The sequence below is a fragment of the Moschus berezovskii genome, chromosome 8 (genome assembly GCF_049115385.1).
Source record: "Moschus berezovskii isolate FMDL1 chromosome 8, NW_MosBer_1.0, whole genome shotgun sequence".
Lineage (NCBI taxonomy): Eukaryota > Metazoa > Chordata > Mammalia > Artiodactyla > Moschidae > Moschus > Moschus berezovskii.
In genome coordinates this window covers 22521745-22541409 of record NC_142467.1, presented here as the reverse complement: position 1 = coordinate 22541409, position 19665 = coordinate 22521745, and the positions used below count along the sequence as shown (strand labels likewise).

Sequence of the window (19665 nt, the reverse complement as noted above, 5' to 3'; positions counted from 1 at the left end):
AAAGATCTTCATGGAACTGATTTGATAACGAAGCTGAATCACTTGATGAGAACCCCGAAATTCCCACACTAGCTGTATACCTACATAACCCTAAGAGCAGAGATCCAATTCACATTCTCCCTCCCCGCAAAGTACAAATACCCTGGCTTTTGAGTATTTTGAGTTGAAGACTAGAAAGCTCACTTGCGCTTGTGGGAAAAGCTGCTTTAAGAAAACAAGAGAAAGTGGAATACATTTCAACAGCAAAACATTAAAAAAATGCACCACAGACACTGCATCACTAAGAAAGCCAGTAACTTTACTGAATTGTCTGCAAAATACAAATTATACCTTATTTCCAGCAGGAGAAACTTTTGAAAATTCCCCACTTTTATTCACTACAGACAGCTGAATTAAGTCCCTTGAGATACACAGATGTAGTTTAACTTAGTTATAACATCTTGTCATCTAGTGGCGACAAAGTCCAGCTTATGCCGCTGTGAGCCTCTATTTGAGTATTTGTTGCAAATGCTTGTATGCCCTCATTTACAAGCTATTTTAATCACTGTCATTTAATGGAAACAAGTCCCCAGAAAAAGAAAAAGAAGAAAAATGATACAGCAAACCATCTGAAGCAATCCAAGTCCTATGCCTACAGTGACCCAGGGCGGCTTCGTTCAAAGAGAACACTGGTTCTGCATTCAAACCACAACGGGATCCGTCTCTTAGCTGACCTCTCTGAATTAAACTGAGGTATGGATCAATTTGAGGTATGAACAGGGAAGGCAAAATGCAATACTTGATTATGGAAATAACCAAAATGGACAAATTTAATGTAGAAGATATGTGGCCTGGATTGCTCCACATCTTTGGTTAAAACATATTAAGGAAAGCCTTTAATTACATCTTGTAGTCTGAAGCATTCTAACAGACACCAGTATTCCATCAATCTTCAAAAGATCTGGAGTGGCAGGAAATTAACGCCATATAAGTGACGACATCACAGCAGATGGCACGAACGGGAACAGATGAAGTATGCCATGCTTAGGCAACAGCCTTTATTGAGGGTTCAAGTGGCTGCTTCTTTTAAAAAAAAAAAACCACCTTTTTTTTTTGAAAGAAAGAAATACAAAGCATTTACTCTCTGGAAAAACAAACACAAGGATAAAGGGGGTGAAAAAAATGCTATCTCTAAATTAAAAGATGGGTATGTAGGAAAAACACATACATAAGAGTGTGAGAGGGCAGACATTCTTTTAAAAAGTGTATTGGAATTTTTAAAAATTTTCACTTTAGTTAACTTTAAAATGATCTGAGGATGACAGGTATTTTTATATTCATCATTACAAAATGCTAAACTCCACCTTTGGGAAAAAATAAGCCATTTTACTAAAAAACGCAATTTTAAAAAAGGTTGACATGAACAGCCCTCCATGCACCAATGCATACAGGTTGTGCAGCGCGCAGTTATTGCATCAGTGTTCCCAGTATTTCAGCTTAATATTACCAAAAAATCTTCTAAAATAGAATTAGATATAACAATACTTGTAAGCTGTGTAAAATGCCACTTATGGTTCTTTTACTTGCAGTGAAGAATGTTGCCTAAAATGTTGCTCTAGGATGGGTTATGTAAAATAATACTCCCTCAGGGCTCTGCCCTAAACTCCTGAATACAAAGGATTTACCATGATAAAAACCCAAAACCATACTAGCTTTGCAAATACAACAAATGGTAAATTACAGATAAGGTATAAGGGCAAAGACAGCGATGTTTACAGAAAGTGACTCATCACAATCAAAACTGTGCTTCTTCTCATTAAATCATCTTTAAAATATTCTCAGATTATCCCTTTGCTGTCTTGCCACCACTTTCTATGAATTCAGTGGTGGGAACGAGAGATGACTGGCATCCATTCTCAAATGATTCTGTTCATGTTCTCATAAAACTATTGTCAGACCTGCTATAAATAGCCAAGGCCTCTGCTGGCACTTTAGCTTACTTTATCTTCAGCATTTAGAAAATCACTTTTTCTTTGTTGCTGAGGCAAACTGCAGGTAAAAAAAATTAATATGGCTATTCTTTCATATTTTCACATAATGACCCTTTCCCACTCAGTGGTAAGTTATTGATAAAGTGTTCTGAAATGACAAAGAACATCTGTGACGTTTGCATATTTTATACACATCAAGTTGTAAGGATGGATTGTTAAGAATGGGATCAAGTCTATGGTGAGGAAAATGATTTTCCTTAGTTTTTTCCCCTGTGCGTGAATGTGTGTGTTTTTAGGGATGACTTTCTGTTTTTCCTCTGCATAAATGTTTTTCTTTTGTGTTTCATGGATACCTTGAGGAGTGGGATCGATGAAATGGTTGATAGAAATTTTCTTGTTTGATTTAGCATATAAAAACGTTAGTACAAGGCAGGCTAGCATCCTATATGGATACAACCAAAGGTGCATTGTGGTCTAATTGTGGATTTCAGATCAAGTTAAGAAAAATATAGCCTCATTAGTAAGGTCTCTTGGCTTTTGCCACCCAGTGGCAGCCTTTTACAAGGAGAAACACAAAGCAACTATGCAAGGAAAAGAAAAAAATGGATAAGAAATGTCCTACACCTGATAAAGCAGTGTCAGTCTTACTGTCTTATCTTCTTTGCTGTGTATGTCAGTGTGTGCGATTGGAGATGAATCGACAGATCTTCACGTTCCAAGAGAAGGAAAAATCATTCCTAGACTGAAATCTCTTTTAAACAATATATATCAACTTTTTTTTATGGCACTCATTTTTTAAAGGGTCTGAAAATTAATCCCTTATAGACGAATATTAGACAAGAGTCATCATTATTTCTTAAAAAAAAAGGGACATAGAGAGGTTCTTTAATGGGATTTCTTGAAATGGCTATTAAATCTCTTTATTGAAGAAAAAATAGATGACATACATGCTTTATGCAGAAGTGACATTTGGGGGTCCTGACACATCGGGATTGTTCAACAGTCCTATATTGCTGACAAGATTGTGGAGGGTCAGTTAAAATAATTAAAAACGGATGACGAAGCAACTATCCCTTTTCCTGCTTCCTTCTTATCTAGCACCCAGTCTTTCACATTTTTCTTCTGTGGGAATTTATAACTCATGCATCAAGCAAACTCCATATCACTTGTTTCTAGGGCTATAATGGCAGGACATGTGCCCCAACACAGCTCTCTATTCTGGGCATATTTCTTAAAAGCATTATCAAATTCTAGGCTGAAAACCAACCAGAAAATTTAGGATATGGGCAAGTTTAGGGTATTTATTCACTTACTGAATTCCAAGATGCTTGGTGAAATGGTGAGATCAGAAAGGGGCCCTGCATTTGATAAAAATGCAAAAACAAAAACAAAAAATAGCATGAAAGAAACTAATTAGTATATACAATGGAAGTCAGTTGACCCAATAGATTGCTAATGGATTAAAAACAATTTAGGGTGTTGCAATGTGATATGTTCTAATCCCACAGGTTATCCTTTTGACAGCTGACCTTGAACTTATAAAATGTATGCAGAGTCAAAGAAAACAGAAAGAAAATAGTTACTCAAATGTGCAACTGCACAAATATACCCCCCTCCCACTATTAAGATAACAAAACTTCTGCTATTACCATAATATTATATATATTAGAAAGCTATACACAAGCATGTTAATTTCACAGATTTTTTTAAAAGATTCTTAATATTTTATATAATTAGAAATACACATTTCAAAAACAAAACTTCTACAAAGAGAAAACAGTTATCTTGGTTAGCAAAGCATGGAGTTCCTCATGGCTTGGGTAGGGTAGTGCTTTCTATACAAAAAGTCCTTTTTGGTTTTTTTACAGGACTGTTTAAAATATTAGCGAAGCTATCAAGGGGAAAAAAAACACATTTTGGCTTAAGTAAACTACAAAAAGCCACAAATGCTTTGCAAACTCTGTCTTACCTTTTATATGAAAATAAGCAAAATGTAATGTACATATTTTTATATTTTTATTTAATAAGAGATGCAGACCCAGATTTATTTATTTATTTAATTAAATACGTTAGCCCTCAAACTCCACATTTTTTAAAAATAGGTATGGTCCTCTTTTAATGGTCATCGATCCTTTTTTCATGAGTGCCATACGTCAAGGATGTGCCTGCAGGTTTGTGAGCATTCTCGGGGTGGGTATTAGGTGACCTGGCGTGTTCCTAACATTTAACCGTGGCCACCCTTTGCCGGGTCTGTCCAAAAACATCTATACACTTTTCTATATGTTGCATAACAGCTGCTCTCTCTTTCAGTAAAGATCTGCCGCTTTTGGCAAATGTTTCCTTTTGTCTATTTACATGTAAATAACGTTGAACCTGCAACATGACACTATCTATTGTAACATACATTTTGCAAAGGAGCACAACAGTGAAAAGAAGTTAGCCTTAAAATCTATTTTGTACAAGTGTTCTGTTGTACAACTCAAGTGCTAAGCTTATCTCAGCATTTCTGTTTATCTTTATACTGTATCACTGAGGCAATTTAAAAGTACTTTTACAAAACAGAGTACCTGACTTTTTTTTTTTTTCCACACACAGCACATATAATGCATATCGACCCCCCTTCCCCATTAAGGTATAGCACACACACACACTGCAAGAAAAAAAAAAAAACTATTAAGTAATAATCTGATCATGTTGCCCATCCTTCAGAGAGTCGCATGCGCTTGACTGAGGGACTTTCCCTTTCGTCCGGCGAAGGTCTGGTGAGTCCAATGGGGGAGTGGAATTCGTTCCGGTGATCCTCTCGGTCGCTGCCGTCGTAGGAACTGCTACAGCTGCTCAAGCTGTCAACAGGAGATCTCCCCGCCTCGTGGCGCGTGTGTTGTGGGTATCTCGAAGGGGTGGTGGTACGGTCTCTAGGAGGAGAAACAGGTTCTGACTTGATGTTGAGGCTTTGAGTAGAAGGCAGGGAGAGATTTGAACTCTGAGATAAATGAGTGCTAGTGCAAGCTCTGTAGGAGGAAAGGAAACCCAGTTACAGATTGAGGAGGCCTGGAGCCCCCAGGAACTCACAATTACATAAAACATCAGCTTAAAGATTTGCAGTGACATCAGAGCATGCCCAGGGGAGGAGAGCCAGCGTGCTTGAAAGCACTTGGGGGCATCGCCTTCTTTGAGCGATTGGGATGCTTTTGTTGATTTGCCTGGTAATAATGACCGCCTTTAACTGGTCCAGGCCTCTGAATGATACCTCTAGTCTCCCTAAATGTACAGGTTACAGCTTCAGGAAGCTTTTAACAAGACACCTGGAAAAAGCATTTTCTATGTCCCTGGAATTTCTCCCCAAACTAGTTCCAAAATATCATCCAAGAGTTAACGATACAGGGTTTAGGTTCTGAATTAAGACTTCTTTGATTTACTAATGCCTGTGTTTGAAAATTACTGTAAATTGCTTACTAGGGATATAAATGTTTCTTTCATTTTAATACGCACATTAAATTGCCTAGTCTTCAGAAAAAGTGAAGAGAATTCAAATTTTAAATAAATAGAATCCATAAAATGCTACCCATAACCATTTCTGATGAAAAGCGTGGGAGGGAAAAATGGGGAAGGAAATTTTCAGTAGTGGCTTAAAAACACTCAGACTTCCTACCCCACTAAAACTAAACAGAATCTGACTTTCTTCATGTTTTCTCAGTTACACAGGATGAAAATACTTTCTCCCAAGACTACCTGAATAAAACTATTGCTAGTCTCTCCCTGCTAAAGATACTAAAGAGACCATTCCTCTAATTTATTATTGTCATTAGTTGATGCATGTTGTAAAGAAGGATTTACTGTGGTTTTATTGTGTTTATAACCCTTAATCCCCATTAATTTCAGGATAGCATAACTTGCCCTTCTTCCAAAATGTGGGAGAATTTGATACTTGAGGTTGTGAAGGGAAAAGCATTAAGCCTTTAGGTGTAGACTAGCCATCACAATGACTTTGATCAGTATAAACCATAGTAATATTGTTGACATCAATTTTAAGATGCTTGTATTGTTCTTATGTTCTAAGTGGACTGACATTCACAGCTAGAGTCAGTGTTAGTAGCCCATATTGTCAACAGGGAGCAGAAATCTCTTTTTCTGAGGAGAGTCGAGGTAAAGAATAATCCATACAGACACACCTATTTAAAACAAAGGAGAGCAAACCCACCTATGCATGTAGGTGACTATGTTACTTCCCAATGAAGAGAATCAGATGGTTTTCAATACTAAAACTGTCACTGTAAGCAATGAGAAAATGGGTATGTATTTCAGAGGAAAAAGAGGAATAACTTGGGGCTTGGTTTTTTGGAGATGCAATTCAGGTTCAAGATATAAAGAGATACAAAATTAGAAATGAGTTTATCTTTCAGTGATGTTTTATACAAAAGCACCACCTACTGGCAAAGAATTACTTTCCTTCTCTTATTAATAGCTGAGCTAATGTTGAGAATAACATAAAGGAGAATTGTTTGTTTCCTTAATAACTCTTGCTTTCCTTTGCTTTTATAATCTTACAGAATCAAAGCAGTCTTAGCAATTGTGTCAAGATACCACATGGAGTGTCATTTTCAATCACCTGTTTATACTTTTATTTATTTCTTGCTTTTATTTTACACTGTTAGTATACTAATTCTCTAAGGGTTTTAATTAAATAATCTTTAAATAAAAAAGATACCAAAATGAGGGGGGAGCGCCTGTATTTCAAAAGGATCCATAGTGGTGGACTATTTTATCTTGGTTCAGAGTTACTTAATGATTCATTTTGATGTCAGAGGAAATCATCTTTTGATTTCTGGAAGAAAGAATTTTCCTGGCTCTGGATGAGAAAGACTATTTCACTAAAATTTAATTAAATGCTTCTACTATGAGTCACACAACTGTTTAATGATGAATGTCAATTTAGTGTCTGAAAATAAAGTGGCATATCAATAAATACTTTTGTCTGCCCTCTGACATTTAGATTGTGTCTTCACAGGCAGGGTGACATGAAAAATTAGAAAACAGTATTTGGTAAGTTGAACCAGTATAAGCAGTTAATCTCAATAAACTGAGCAAAACATAATATAATTGAAATGATATTTCTTTAATACAGCTTTTAGAAGCTGCTTTTTCTGCTTATTCACTCTTCTCCCAAAGTCAGCTGGCTTGTAGAGACTTTGCTATATCTCTTCCTCATAAAAGATACTACTTATTGTTTATCCTTTCCTTCAAACAAACAGGCTAGTCCCCAAGATAAGATAAACTTAGTTGGTGGCATTTCATTTGACACTGAAAGCATTTATGAAGCATTTTGAGTAGTTCTGGGGACACTGAATTCACAGTAATAAATTGTAAGTGATATCTTGGATTCAGCGTCATTATACTGTGCAATGGGATTCAGAACAGAATGATGTTTAATTACCTAGTCTCCATTATCAAAGAAGTATGTTCTTGAAAAGAAAAAGGAACATTAACATCAGTTAATGAGTACGTCAAGGCTGTATATTGTCACTCTGTTTATTTAACTTTTATGCAGAGTACATCATGTGAAATGCCAGGCTGGATGAAGCACAAGCTGGAATCAAGATTGCTGGGAGAAATATCAATAACCTCAGATATGCACATGACACCACCCTTATGGCGGAAAGTGAAGAAGAACTAAAGAGCCTCTTAATAAAAGTGAAAGAGGAGAGTGAAAAAATTGGCTTAAAACTCAGCATTCAAAAACTAAGATCATGGCATCCAGTCCCATCACTTCATGGCAAATAGATGGGGAAATAATGGAAACAGTGAGAGACTATTTTTTTGGGCTCCAAAATCACTGCAGATGGTGACTGCAGCCATGAAATTAAAAGACGTTTGTTCCTTGGAAGAAAAGCTATGACCAACCTGGACAGTATGTTAAAAAGCAGAGACATTACTTTGTCAACAAAGGTCCGTCTAGTCAAAGCTATGGCTTTTCCAGTAGTCATGTATGGATGTGAGAGTCGGACTGTAAAGAAAGCTGAGCACCAAAGAACTGATGCTTTTGAGCTGTGGTGTTGGAGAAGACTCTTAAGAGTCCCCTGGACTGCACGGAGATCCAACCAGTCCATCCTAAAGGAAATCAATCCTGAATATTCATTGGAAGGATTGATGCTGAAGCTGAAACTCCAATACTTTGGCCACCTGATGCAAAGAACTGAATCACTGGAAAAGACCCTGATGCTGGGAAAGATTGAAGGCGGGAGGAGAAGGAGATGACAGAAGATGAGATGGCTGGATGGCATCACTGACTCGATGCACATGAGTTTGGGTGAACTCCGGGAGTTGGTGATGGACAGGGAAGCCTGGCATGCTACAGTCCATGGGGTCACAAAGAGTCGGACACGACTGAGCGACTGAACTGAACATCACTTAGCTATACTAGACTCAGAGATAAGCATGTTGGTCTACTTGTTCTTGAGAACGCAGTTTTGATAGATAGAGACTAACTGTGAGATACTTCCTATGTGTGGGTGATGAGGAGGTGCGTGGGAAACAGAAGCCAGATATGCAAGTTTCCACATCCAGCCCTGCTGTAGGATTCCAGCTACTGCAGAGGCCTTCCTTCCAGCTGGGAAAACACCTACCTTCCCCATGGTGTTCAGAAATGAAACATGACTGGAGAGCTTTGTCCAAATTTCTTACTGCCCCCGCATGGAAATTAGACTATCCAACTGTATTTAACCTAATCTTTTAAAAATCATCTTTACTTAAAGTCATCTCTCAGTGTGTACTGAATACCCACATTAATAAGCATGATGATGGACATGCTTCTAGAAGATAGGCTGTCTTTTTTTTAGGTGGTAGGAGAAAAACACCAAAACACTTGAGGGTCATTTTCTCAAATATTAGTATGCGAATGACTTCTGCTAACCCTTGATGACAAGTTCCGTCTAGTGCCCTCTATCCCCTGTATCTGGTCAGTTTATGCTGTTTTTCTAACTTGCTTAGACAAAATCAGATACTAGAGAGCGCTAACAATATAGTTTTGAGGATTTAAAGGTATTTCCATGAGCAAAATATGAAGATCTCTTTCACAGTTTAATTCTGAGAAAGAATTGTGGTGACCCTCTTGGGCTGTGGGGAATATCTGCTTTGGTGGGCTGAAAGATATTTCACTCTTGCTTTGAACACTGTATCTACTGGGAAGAATGTGAATCCACCACACAAGTATTTGAGACTAGTTTGGCTTGGAAAAATATCAATTTTTTAAAAAGTGACTGACATTGTAAGGAATAAAGGTAGCTCATAGAATTTATTTTACATAAATATTATAACTTGGGATTTTTTTCTTTTTAAGATTTAATCGTGTGAGCATAGGCTAATCCGTCTGAAGGTATCTCCTTTTGAAAACTACTATGTGTGTGTGTGTGTATGTGTGTGGGTGTGTGGGTGTGTGTGTGTGTGTGGGTGTGGGTGTGTGGGTGTGTGTGGGGTTTGAGGAAGGAAGGAAGGAAGGAGAGAAGAAAGGCAGGCAGGCCAAAATTAGAAAGCCTGGAAGGGGTATCTATTTGAGGGATAAGGGAAGTGATTAAGTGCAATAAAAACACATAGACTAAATTCAGAGTCAACTCGTGCACCGTGAGAATTGGTGTTGAAAGCAACCAGAACTAAACAAAATGCTTCATCCTTGACTGTAATTCAGTTCCTCACTAGTCCAGGGCTGTCACCTTCTTTCTCATTTACTAAAGCTGCTATTAAGGACAGCAGAGAATTAGATTCTCCCCATGTAGCACAAAATAAAATAAAATTCTCTTCCCAGAAGCGAATTAAAAAATTGTAGGGTAGTTAAAATATATAAATCCATGTATTTTCTATGTAAAAATGAAAACTGTCAGGTGTTACTGAAAACAAAAGAAAGCCTTATCAGAGAAAATAATATGACTTTTGACACTGATAATCTCTAAGAGAGCTAGTCCTTTAATGGATGAATTTTGTGAAAAATAAGAATGGGGACCTTTACTTTTGACAAAAAGCAATAAACAGTGGATTCACAGCTGAACCACAGAAGTACAATGCCCTGTGTATGATTTTAAGAATGCCTGTTGATACGATGTACTCAGTGGTAATTACCTGAAAAAGTTATTGCAATACATGTCTGTTTGGATAGTTAAACATGTCTAGCAAAATTTAAATGTTATCCTAAAAAGAGACATTGGTGTTGCTGATCAATATGTGATGATGTATCTTCAAAGTTAATCTTTCAAGGAAGCAGAGCAACAGTGTCAAGAGAATTTATTTTGTTTTTAGGTTAGAGTTTCAACAATAGTGATTAGTGAGGAGAAGGCACATAAGCAAATAGTAGCTGGGTATAAACTCCACAACCAGAGCACTAATCTATGTGAACTCAATTCCATGTGAAAGCTAGTGGGGCTGGAGAAGGGTGAGAGAAGCTGTGATATCAGTCAGTAATTTTTATCCTAATCAGGATTTTATTCTCATTGTCTCCTTAGAATAGGAACACAGAACTAGGTAACTATTTTAACTAAATGGCTCAGCAGAAGGGTAAAAGTGGAGTAAACAAACAACATTTTTCTAATATATAAAAATAGGTTATCTTTAAATATTTTATATCCTCCTTGTATTTTCTTTTGAAGATTAACTGAAGTTTTGGAGTTCTTAAACTGAAAGTCAAGTCTTTGGTTCACGTTTTAAACTTAAAAATAAAACTAATGGTTTTACAAGCAGTATTATTTGTGAATTTAGGGCTTTTTAAGATTTGAACCTTTCCATTGATAAATGACAGGAGTTATTTCTATAATAAAGACATATCTCAAAAGTACCACAAGGGGGCAGAAAACAGACACCTTCTGACTTCAGAAAACAACAAAAACTATTTTTATACCCAAATTTAAATAATTAGTGTGTGTATATACATATACATATATGTATATCCATATAATATCTATGAATACACAACTATATTATGAGTATATTACATGAAGTTTGTACATCAGTGGAATAGGTGACCCTCTGAGTAAGAAACTAACTGTGCTAATCACATTAAGAACTGTGGTTTATGCGAAACGAAAAAGATTCTCAAGTAGCGCACAAATTCAAAGAACTAATAACTGTAAATGTTTTCTTCTGTCCCATATGAACTATGTGAAAGCTTAACTGAAGAGACCTTAATCACTGAGAGCAGTGGAAACAAATACACCTAAAACAACAGGAAAATAAAATGCCCTATTATCACAGAGCTCCCCCTCCTCATAAAGAAGAAAGAAAGTACTAGTTAAGCCACGTGAAAGATATTAACCTGATAACTACGTTCAGATTTTGATCCAGCAGAATCTTACGTCCTCTAAAGGGACATTAGTCGAGCACAAACTTAGAGGTTGCCATTTGTCATTTTAAAAACGCATTTATGAAAGTGTGTTATGAAAGAAGTAATATTGCTTACCCCAGCTGGCTGAGGGCGGATGGCGGCATGTTGTGTAGGTGCTGTTGTTGCCAGCCAGTTACTGACCCAAGATGAAGAGCGCTGGCGGTGTTAAAGCCAGAGAGGGATGACAGGTCTGCACTACTCAGAGAGTACTCTAGAGCAAGGACGAGAGGAGGAGGCAAAAGAGTTCATTTGGAAATTACCAAATGGAGAACAGAATAATCATTTTCAATTTTTAAAATATTCTGTTAGCATTACTGAATGATACACTTTTTAAAAAACAATTTGGGCAGGGAGGGAGATAAAATATTAGGGACAATTTTAATTAAAAAGGGATATATACTATGCATCAAAAATTAAGTATTCCATGAAAACTTCAGCATAATACAGCAAGCAATTTCACTTTATTAGAACTACGATCTGGCATCACAGGCAGGTACCTAGTATCTGATGATCTAGAAACATTTTTTAAACAATCCTGAGAAAGTGAGCTTTCTATTGTTCAGTCACTAAGTTGTGTCCGACTCTGTGATCCCACGGGTTGCAGCATGCCAGGCTTCCCTGTCCTTCACTATCTACTAGAGTTTGCTCAAACTCATGTCCATTGAATTGGTGATGCCATCCAACCGTCTCATCCTCTGTCCCTCCTTTCTCCTCCAGCCCTCCATCTTTCCCAGCATCAGGGTCTTTTCCAATGAATTATCTCTGACCAAAGTATTGGAGCTTTAACGTCAGTATTACATAAAAAAAAAAAAATAACAGCTCATTTTCCTTGAAATTGTTCTTCTATATTGAATTCAGGTTGGGTTAACAAAACTTTTGGTCACTAAGAAAGAATCATGTGGATATTCACTTTGTCTTAGTAATGAATAGGTAATGGTATAATGATCTGAACACCACAGGTATTAAACAAAGCTTCCTAACAGACTAATAGGTAATATCGTTTTCATTTTGCTTTTTAATAGAAAGTATTTAATGTATTATTTGAACATGGCAAAACTACTCACCGGTACCATATGTTGTTGAAATGGCTGATGGATATCCTCCCATCCCTTGTCCTGGTAAAGTAGGAGTTGCTACGGAAACCACTGGGGTGGCCAATGACTGAGCAGATTGGGAGTTATTTATCCTTTGATTCTTTTAAAGTAAAAAAAAAGATATTATGGAATAGAATTTGTTTTAAAACTTAAAAACACTAGATTTCAGTATTAGTTTTGCACATAAAGAGATAACTTGGTACAAATCTCATGAAATTAATCATTTAACATGTGTCTCTATGAACTCTGCCAACCCTATCATTTACAATCCTTCAAGAGACCAGCTGTTGCCATAGTAACCCATTACATCAGTATCTCCTAGGCAACTGAACTAGTAACAAGTACCATAGCTTTATTATGGGTAAAAACAGACTATGTTGAAAACTGATGAAATATGTATACTGTACTTCCATTGTTTCAGTTTACATTCAAATGCAAATTGAAAAAAAAAATTAAAATCAGCCTTGGTGGTTTTTATGTTCAGTTGTATATACAGCAGAGCAGATGGGTAGAGGGTTCATGCTATGTTTTGACCAGCAGGTGGTGCTCTGACCACTTTTTTTCAGATTCTTCTAAAACTTCCCTCAAACTAGATGGCAAAACAGCTAACGTGTATATTTAATTCCTTAGAGCAAGGAGATTAAAAGATTCATATACACTTAAATAGCATGAGAATTTAATTCTTAGAAAAATAAGTATCTTTGTGACTTTAAAAAACTGAGGACATTTGTTTGTTACAATTGTACTATAAATTAAATCCAAAAATACATTGAAAACACGGGCCTTGACTTACAGAGGGTAAAACAGAAAAATAGATAAGCTGGTATTTCACCTGCAAGTGATACTTGAAATTATTGCTAACTAATCAATGTTGACACACACTAACTCCCCAAATCTCTCCATGTTACTGTGGCCACCTCTCCACCTCACGTTTGCTTTGGGTTTTTCTTTGCACCGAGCACTGAAGGGATGCGCCCTCGCCACTTACCAAGAGCAGGTCGACATCCTCAGACTGAGAGCATGGGGAAGGAGTTTTATTAATTAGTGTCTGTAAATATTTATACTTGGGCAAAATCTTTTCAACAAAAGGAAAAGCATCTTCTGACAGGCATAACAGTTTAAACAGCTTTAAAACTCAGACTCTAAAGACAACTCCTTACAAAGATATTCTTTGTTTCCTTTAATGAGCTGTTTGTCTCCACCGAGAAGACAATCTTTCCAGTTTTCAGCACAGGTCAGGGTTTCAACCTTCATTATTTCACCACCACATTTTGAGAAAAAAAAAAAAAAAGATGGTACTTTGAAAGTACACTCGCTGGAGGAAGGGGCAAACTGCACCTGGCTAACCAGAGACCTGACCAACAGCTCACGGAATCCCTGGGAAAGCATCAGTTTTAAGGGACTTGGAATCAATCTGCTGATAGAGACAGCCTGCCATGCGTGGCCCAAACTGCTTGGTGATGGCCTGTGGGAGGTTTAATGCTGCATATTATGTGAATTTTGGGGGGTTGATATTCAAAATTAATCTGCACTGTGCCATAATAAACTAATCAGATTGCAGGACCATTTTACCCTGAAGCTTGCCACAGAGCAGAGAAAGAAAAAAAAAGTGTTTGCAGAATGATCTAAATTTGTCTCCTGAATCTTGGTTTTAAATGTTCTCTCGCTCTTAAGCAAAGCTAATTTGGAGAACATGGATGTAAGTCTCTTTGTTGTTGAATTTGGGCCCATAGGATTATCTTCACCTTAGTCCTTCAGACCCAGGAGAAGGATAAATGATAGCTTCCAGGGATATTATTTATATTTCCTATTTACTCTTATAAGTGCCGCAACTTTTTTTTTGAATGGAAAATATAACCTTTGTTCTCAATTGCCTATAATTTTAAGACAATTTGTTTTTGAGAGGTAATTACTGGCATTAAACACATATTTGCAAAGGAGAACTGAGGCACTGTACAGGCATGTGATGTATTAAGCATTATCACTGCAATATACCTAAGAGAAGAAATGCCAATTAATGGGAGAGAGTTCATTTAGAAATTATGAAAAAGATTTTTCACTGTCTGCACCTTAAGAGCATGCTTATTTAGTTCAATCCTGTAAAAAATCTTATGAAATACCTCACTCTGTGAGTTTGGTTCTAACCATTGGTCAAATCATCCATCCCAGAAGCAGAGTACTAGGTAATGATTTTTTTTCTAATTATAAATTGGGGGCCTTAAAAGGAAATGTTTTCTTTGCCCCAGAACACCAGCCCGATAATGGAGTTTATTAGATGTTGGTTCTTTTTTTTTTTCCCATGGAAAAGGGAAATGCAAACCAGTTACCAGAAATAATAGCTAAATCCAAACAGGGCTGCAGCAACAGCACTGACATGTTGATTTTCTGGGAACATGCAAGTAACCCATAAAGTCAGACAAATACAAAAACAGCAGAACATATACAAAACATTATCAACATTTATTTAAAATGGAATTTCACATTACCACTGATGGCATCGTATTCTTGCTGCCTGGTGGAATAAGAACTCGGAGGTCTGGTTTACGGTTATTCATCCCTAAATTCATGGGGGGAGGAGATTTTGCTTGCATATTCTTGTTCAAGTTACCAGGTGAGACCAGCAGACCTGGTGAGTTTCGGGGATTGCCATACCCGTTCCCTGTTAACAGAAAACAGTAAGAGCACTCAGGAAAAAAAAAATCCGGACTCAAAAAATGTTTCTAGAGCATATGCTACATGAGATGATGAAGAAAGGATTAACAGGGTGAGACAATAACGTCCATGAAAAGTTCACAGGATGACTGACAACCTCCTCAGGGGTAACCCAGTCAGTTCTCTAATATGCCGCTGAAGGAAGATTAAAAACTCCTAACGAGAAGAAACCTAGGAGACATCGCCTTGTCCGGAAGCCAGCATATACTTTTATTTATTTACTTTTTTCTGTAAAAAGTTGGGACGAAAGTCAGACAGTCTTTCAGGGCCTAAGAAAAGCACTGAATTGGTCTTGAACTTTAATTGACTAGCTCGGCGGAGGCCTGGCTGCATGACTAACTCTTTCGGTTCAACGATTTGGGTTTTATTTTGTGTGTCTGTGTGTCCTTAAGCGAAGAAAGGACACACCAGCGAGGCTATAATTTCTAGGACATGCGGCAGGCGTAGCAGCCTCTCACACGCTTTGCTCTTCAGTTCCCCTTTTCTCTGAGCGATTTCTCCCTATGGCTTTTTTCTCTCTGGTCTGCTTCCCTCACGAGGCTCAGTGGACGAACCTGAAGCCCTGCTCTCTTGCTCACGGAGAACTTCAGAAAGCAGGACTCCTTCTCAGGAGCTGAAAGGAGCGGGTGAGGCCTCCACTAAAGGGCTGATGCCCAGGGCACAGGAGGAGCCAGCAAGTGGGAACCGTCCTGAAAGGTTTTTCTTGGTTCTCTGATGTTTAGTTCTCCCCCTCCCATTAGCAGACAAACGGCTATCTGAAGGTGCCCATTTCCCCGTGACCAGCAGAGGTGCAGAGGCAGCCGATGCAACCTGAACTGAACCGGAAATCCCTGCTGGTTTCCTCCACCGTCTCTGCCTAGAGAAGAGAAACCACCCAGGCCAATTCAACAACCCAGACAGCTGTTTTCGGGAGCTCTCTAAAGGAGAGAGTCAAACCTCGTCGTTGCTGTCATCATTACCATTATGGCAAAACCCTAGCATCTATGACCCCAGGATGGATGATAACTGTGTGCAGTTCTGTGGGATGGCAGTGACAAGGTCCCGGTCCTCCAAGGCCCTTGCAGTCCTTTGTGGCAATCCGATATGGACGTGTGTGAGACGTACACACCAAGATGGGGCAGCCTGGGGTGAGGTGCCACAGAGGAATCCAGATTAAGGGCTACGGGTTCCCAGCAGGGAAGAGAATATCCGAAGGAGATTCACGGAAGAGGCAAGAACTGATGTGGGTCCTGAAACAACAGAGGAGACAAAAAGATCTCTGGTCTTCTGACCGGGCACTAACAAAGGGCCACGGTGGCGATTTACAGAGGACAGCCAGAGACTCTGTGAGGATCCTGGTGAGAAGGGAACCCATGAGAGAAGAGGCAGAGATTTTGAAGGTATATGGAGGGCTGGGCTGTGGAGCCCACTGGAGGTTAGCCTGTGAATTCCAGGCTAACGTGTCTTGGTTTTAAATGGTGGAAATGCAGACCCCTGAAGGCTGCAGAGCAGAGGGAACGCAGGCCCTTAAGGGGACAGAGAGGTCTACTAGCATTGGGATATTTTAGGAAGGCCTGATAGTGTGATTCAGTCTGGAAGTTTCTGTGATGACCTGAGCTACGGTGAGGAATTAGGAAGGCAAAGCCCCGGTATATTTCAGGAGATATTTTTGGGCACATCTTTTGAATTACAATCTATTTGAGGTACACTGTTTTGGCTTCCCAACTAGCACAGTGGTAAAGAATCTGCCCGGCCAATGCAGGAGATGCAAGAGAGGTTTTGATCCCTGGGTCAGGAAGATCCCCTGGAAGAGGGCATGGCACCCCACTCCAGTATTCTTGCTTGGAGAATCCCATGGACAGAGGAGCCTGGCAGGCTACAGTCCATGGGGTTGCAGAGTCAGACATGACTGAGCATGCACACACACAACTTTAAAAATGTTTAGCGCATACTGGTTCTTCATATCTCTTTCATTTTGCTTGTCTTATTTTATGCTTGAATAAACAGGCTGAATGTATAACAAATAACTACAAGATTAAATCTGTCAACTGGATTATGCATAACATTCTCCACCTTACTGGAGGAAAAAGCCCACAAAATAAAACAAATAAACCCCTCCTGGCAAAACGTATCAAATATAAAGTAGCTGCTTAAGAAATGTTGGTTGAATTGGTATATAAGTTGCTCCTCTGTAATAAAACTTCAAGAAAATTAGCTATATTCTCTAAAGCCAACTAACGATGTCAAAAGCCAAGAAGAAATTTGCACAGTTAATTTGGACAGTTTTCTGTGGCAAAAATGATTACAAGAAACAAACACATTTACCTTTTTTGGCTAGGAGAAATACAAAGGGTATGTTCACGTAGAAAGACACTTGATAAAATAGAATGCTCAGAGGACTTTCATGTGTCTTACTGAATCATTATTGTGACTATGCTAGGGCTTGCGTTTTAATTAATACATTCCATGGGATAAAAACGGAGTGAGAAAACCGGGACAAAGTTTGCACTCTTCTTTCCTGTCAGCCGAAGCTCAGACTGACAGATACGCTGAATGCCTATGTCACTTATCTATTAAGCCTGTGTGAGATCTGGTTTAAATAAACAATCAAATGGAAAATTAGCTGGGTAATTTCAAAAGAAAGGGGGAAAAAAAAAGTCAGTTAAGCAGTGCAATGAAGCTTGAACAGATCAGAAGAAACTAAAACCCAGGCTTGGTAGATGCCGATACTGGTTTGCATGGAGGAGTTATTTTGCTAAAAGGAAGTAAAACCGCTTTATGAAATGTGTTGTCCTGTGATATGACAAGCAATGGGCCAGTGTGCGAAAATGGAAATGCTGCACGAAGGCTCTGAGAAAAGCCTTTTTTTTTTTATTAAGAAAAAAAATTTTTTTTCTAGAGTGAATTCTGAGAAATTCCAACAAAGCCTTTTGCCCACATTTTAAACAATGATTTGGGGCAAAAGTAGGTGGGGGGCAGAGGGGAGATAAAAAGCAAACATATATTTTAGGTTTTCACCTAATAAATGCCTTAAAACTTAAAAAAAAAAAAAGATCTGAAAGGCATTCTATTTTTCCTTTTGGAATATTTCCTCTTGTTCGGAAATTATGCCATTTTAGAAGATTAGTCACATATTTTAAGGTGTTTACATACTGAAGGTAAAATATTTTGAACCACGATGACACTTCTTAAATTCATATTTTTAGAGCATAAAAGTTATTTTTGAGAACAAATAAATTCTGCCTTTTACCGGTGAATTTCTGCTGTTTTTAGCATATTGTGCCAGCTAGCATTTTGGAGCCATATAATAACCATTTCTGTTTCCAGCCACCAAGTTGTTATTCTTTTGGCATAATATAGATTCAGGAATGCGAGGCTGTGGATCCTAAACCAGTGATATAGAAACCTATCATTTGAAAATCAATGATGAATACATTCGTGTGGTTTACTGCTAAGAAGAGCCTGCATTTAAACCGGCTCGGAAACTGTGGCCTCCTCCTCACTCCGGGCGCTGTGGCCTTCTGTTGAGGCTGCTGTCTTACCTTAAGATAAATTCACCCAACAGAACGGTCTCTTTCAAAGTCAGGGTCGGGAGGTGGGAAACGCTACCCTTCAATAAACTTCTGAGATATAGATTCCACCTCTCTTCATGCTATGTTTTAAAATTACCCTCTGCCTGGGACGATGATCAATTTGGATGGGGCTGCATGCAGATGTCACATTCCCCTGACCACTTAAAAGCACAAAAATTATAAAGCACAAGTGAATGGATTTCCTGATTACAGATTATAAGAAAATGAAGAGCAGACCAACTTTAGAGTTCGCCTGTTTTATAGTTTCACTTGATGAAAAATATTGTTTCACATAAAACAATCTGAGTATTCACGATATAATCTGTATCAAGGATAACAGAATCCACCTTGCTGGTGGATTCTACTTACAAATTTCTAAACACTCAAATTAAAACCAGTGTAAATATACAGAACTTCAAATGTGGTGTTAGCAGAAATTTTTTTGTTCTCTCCAGTTAACTTGAAAACACTTGCTGTACTTTTTTTTTTTTTTAATTGACTCCTATTTTAAGAAGTTGTAAATTCAAAGAACATATTTCTGGCTTATGATGTTGTGGGGAGGACACTTTGCCTTGTTTCACAGAGCTCAACTGAATGTGGAACTCTCTTTGAGCCTGAAGTTCTGAAACTTTCTCCTATTTGGATATTTAAACATTATGAGTCTTTTCACTTCATTTTTTCCCTCTTAGACTTTAAATTATAAATACAAGCATATAAAACTAATCAGCACAAAACAGAAACTAGTTCTCATGGACCAAGGTTAATCTTTTTCATCGGCACTATCTTTTCTCTAGTCCATGTCATCACCTTTGACTATTCCCCCCTCCCTCTTTCAACTCCATACCTAATTAGTTACCAAATCTTGTTAATTTTTTTTCCAAAAGGCCTCTTTCCATTTTCACTGCCACCATCCTACATTAAGCTTTCGGTGCCATCTGACTAGGTCTTTCCATAACCTGCTGTTTGGGATCCTG

The 19665-nt window shown here is 38.1% G+C and overlaps 1 protein-coding gene across 10 annotated transcripts in view; it reads right to left on the bottom strand.

Annotated features, from left to right (window-relative positions):
- Nucleotides 1-279: 279 nt before the first annotated feature.
- Nucleotides 280-19665, bottom strand: part of MEF2C (myocyte enhancer factor 2C) — a 180384-nt gene continuing 160998 nt past the window's right edge. For 8 of the 10 annotated variants that reach the window (XM_088838474.1, XM_055429053.2, XM_055429058.2 and 5 more), the window contains 4 exons: nucleotides 14915-15087; nucleotides 12399-12528; nucleotides 11410-11545; nucleotides 280-4981 (listed from right to left, as the gene is read on the bottom strand). In XM_088838474.1, coding sequence (XP_088694600.1) covers nucleotides 4660-4981; nucleotides 11410-11545; nucleotides 12399-12528; nucleotides 14915-15087 — 761 coding nt within the window. In that variant the 3' untranslated portion in view covers nucleotides 280-4659. The remainder of the gene's footprint in view (nucleotides 4982-11409; nucleotides 11546-12398; nucleotides 12529-14914; nucleotides 15088-19665) is intronic. The other 2 variants (XM_055429059.2, XM_055429060.2) reach the window with 1 other exon arrangement.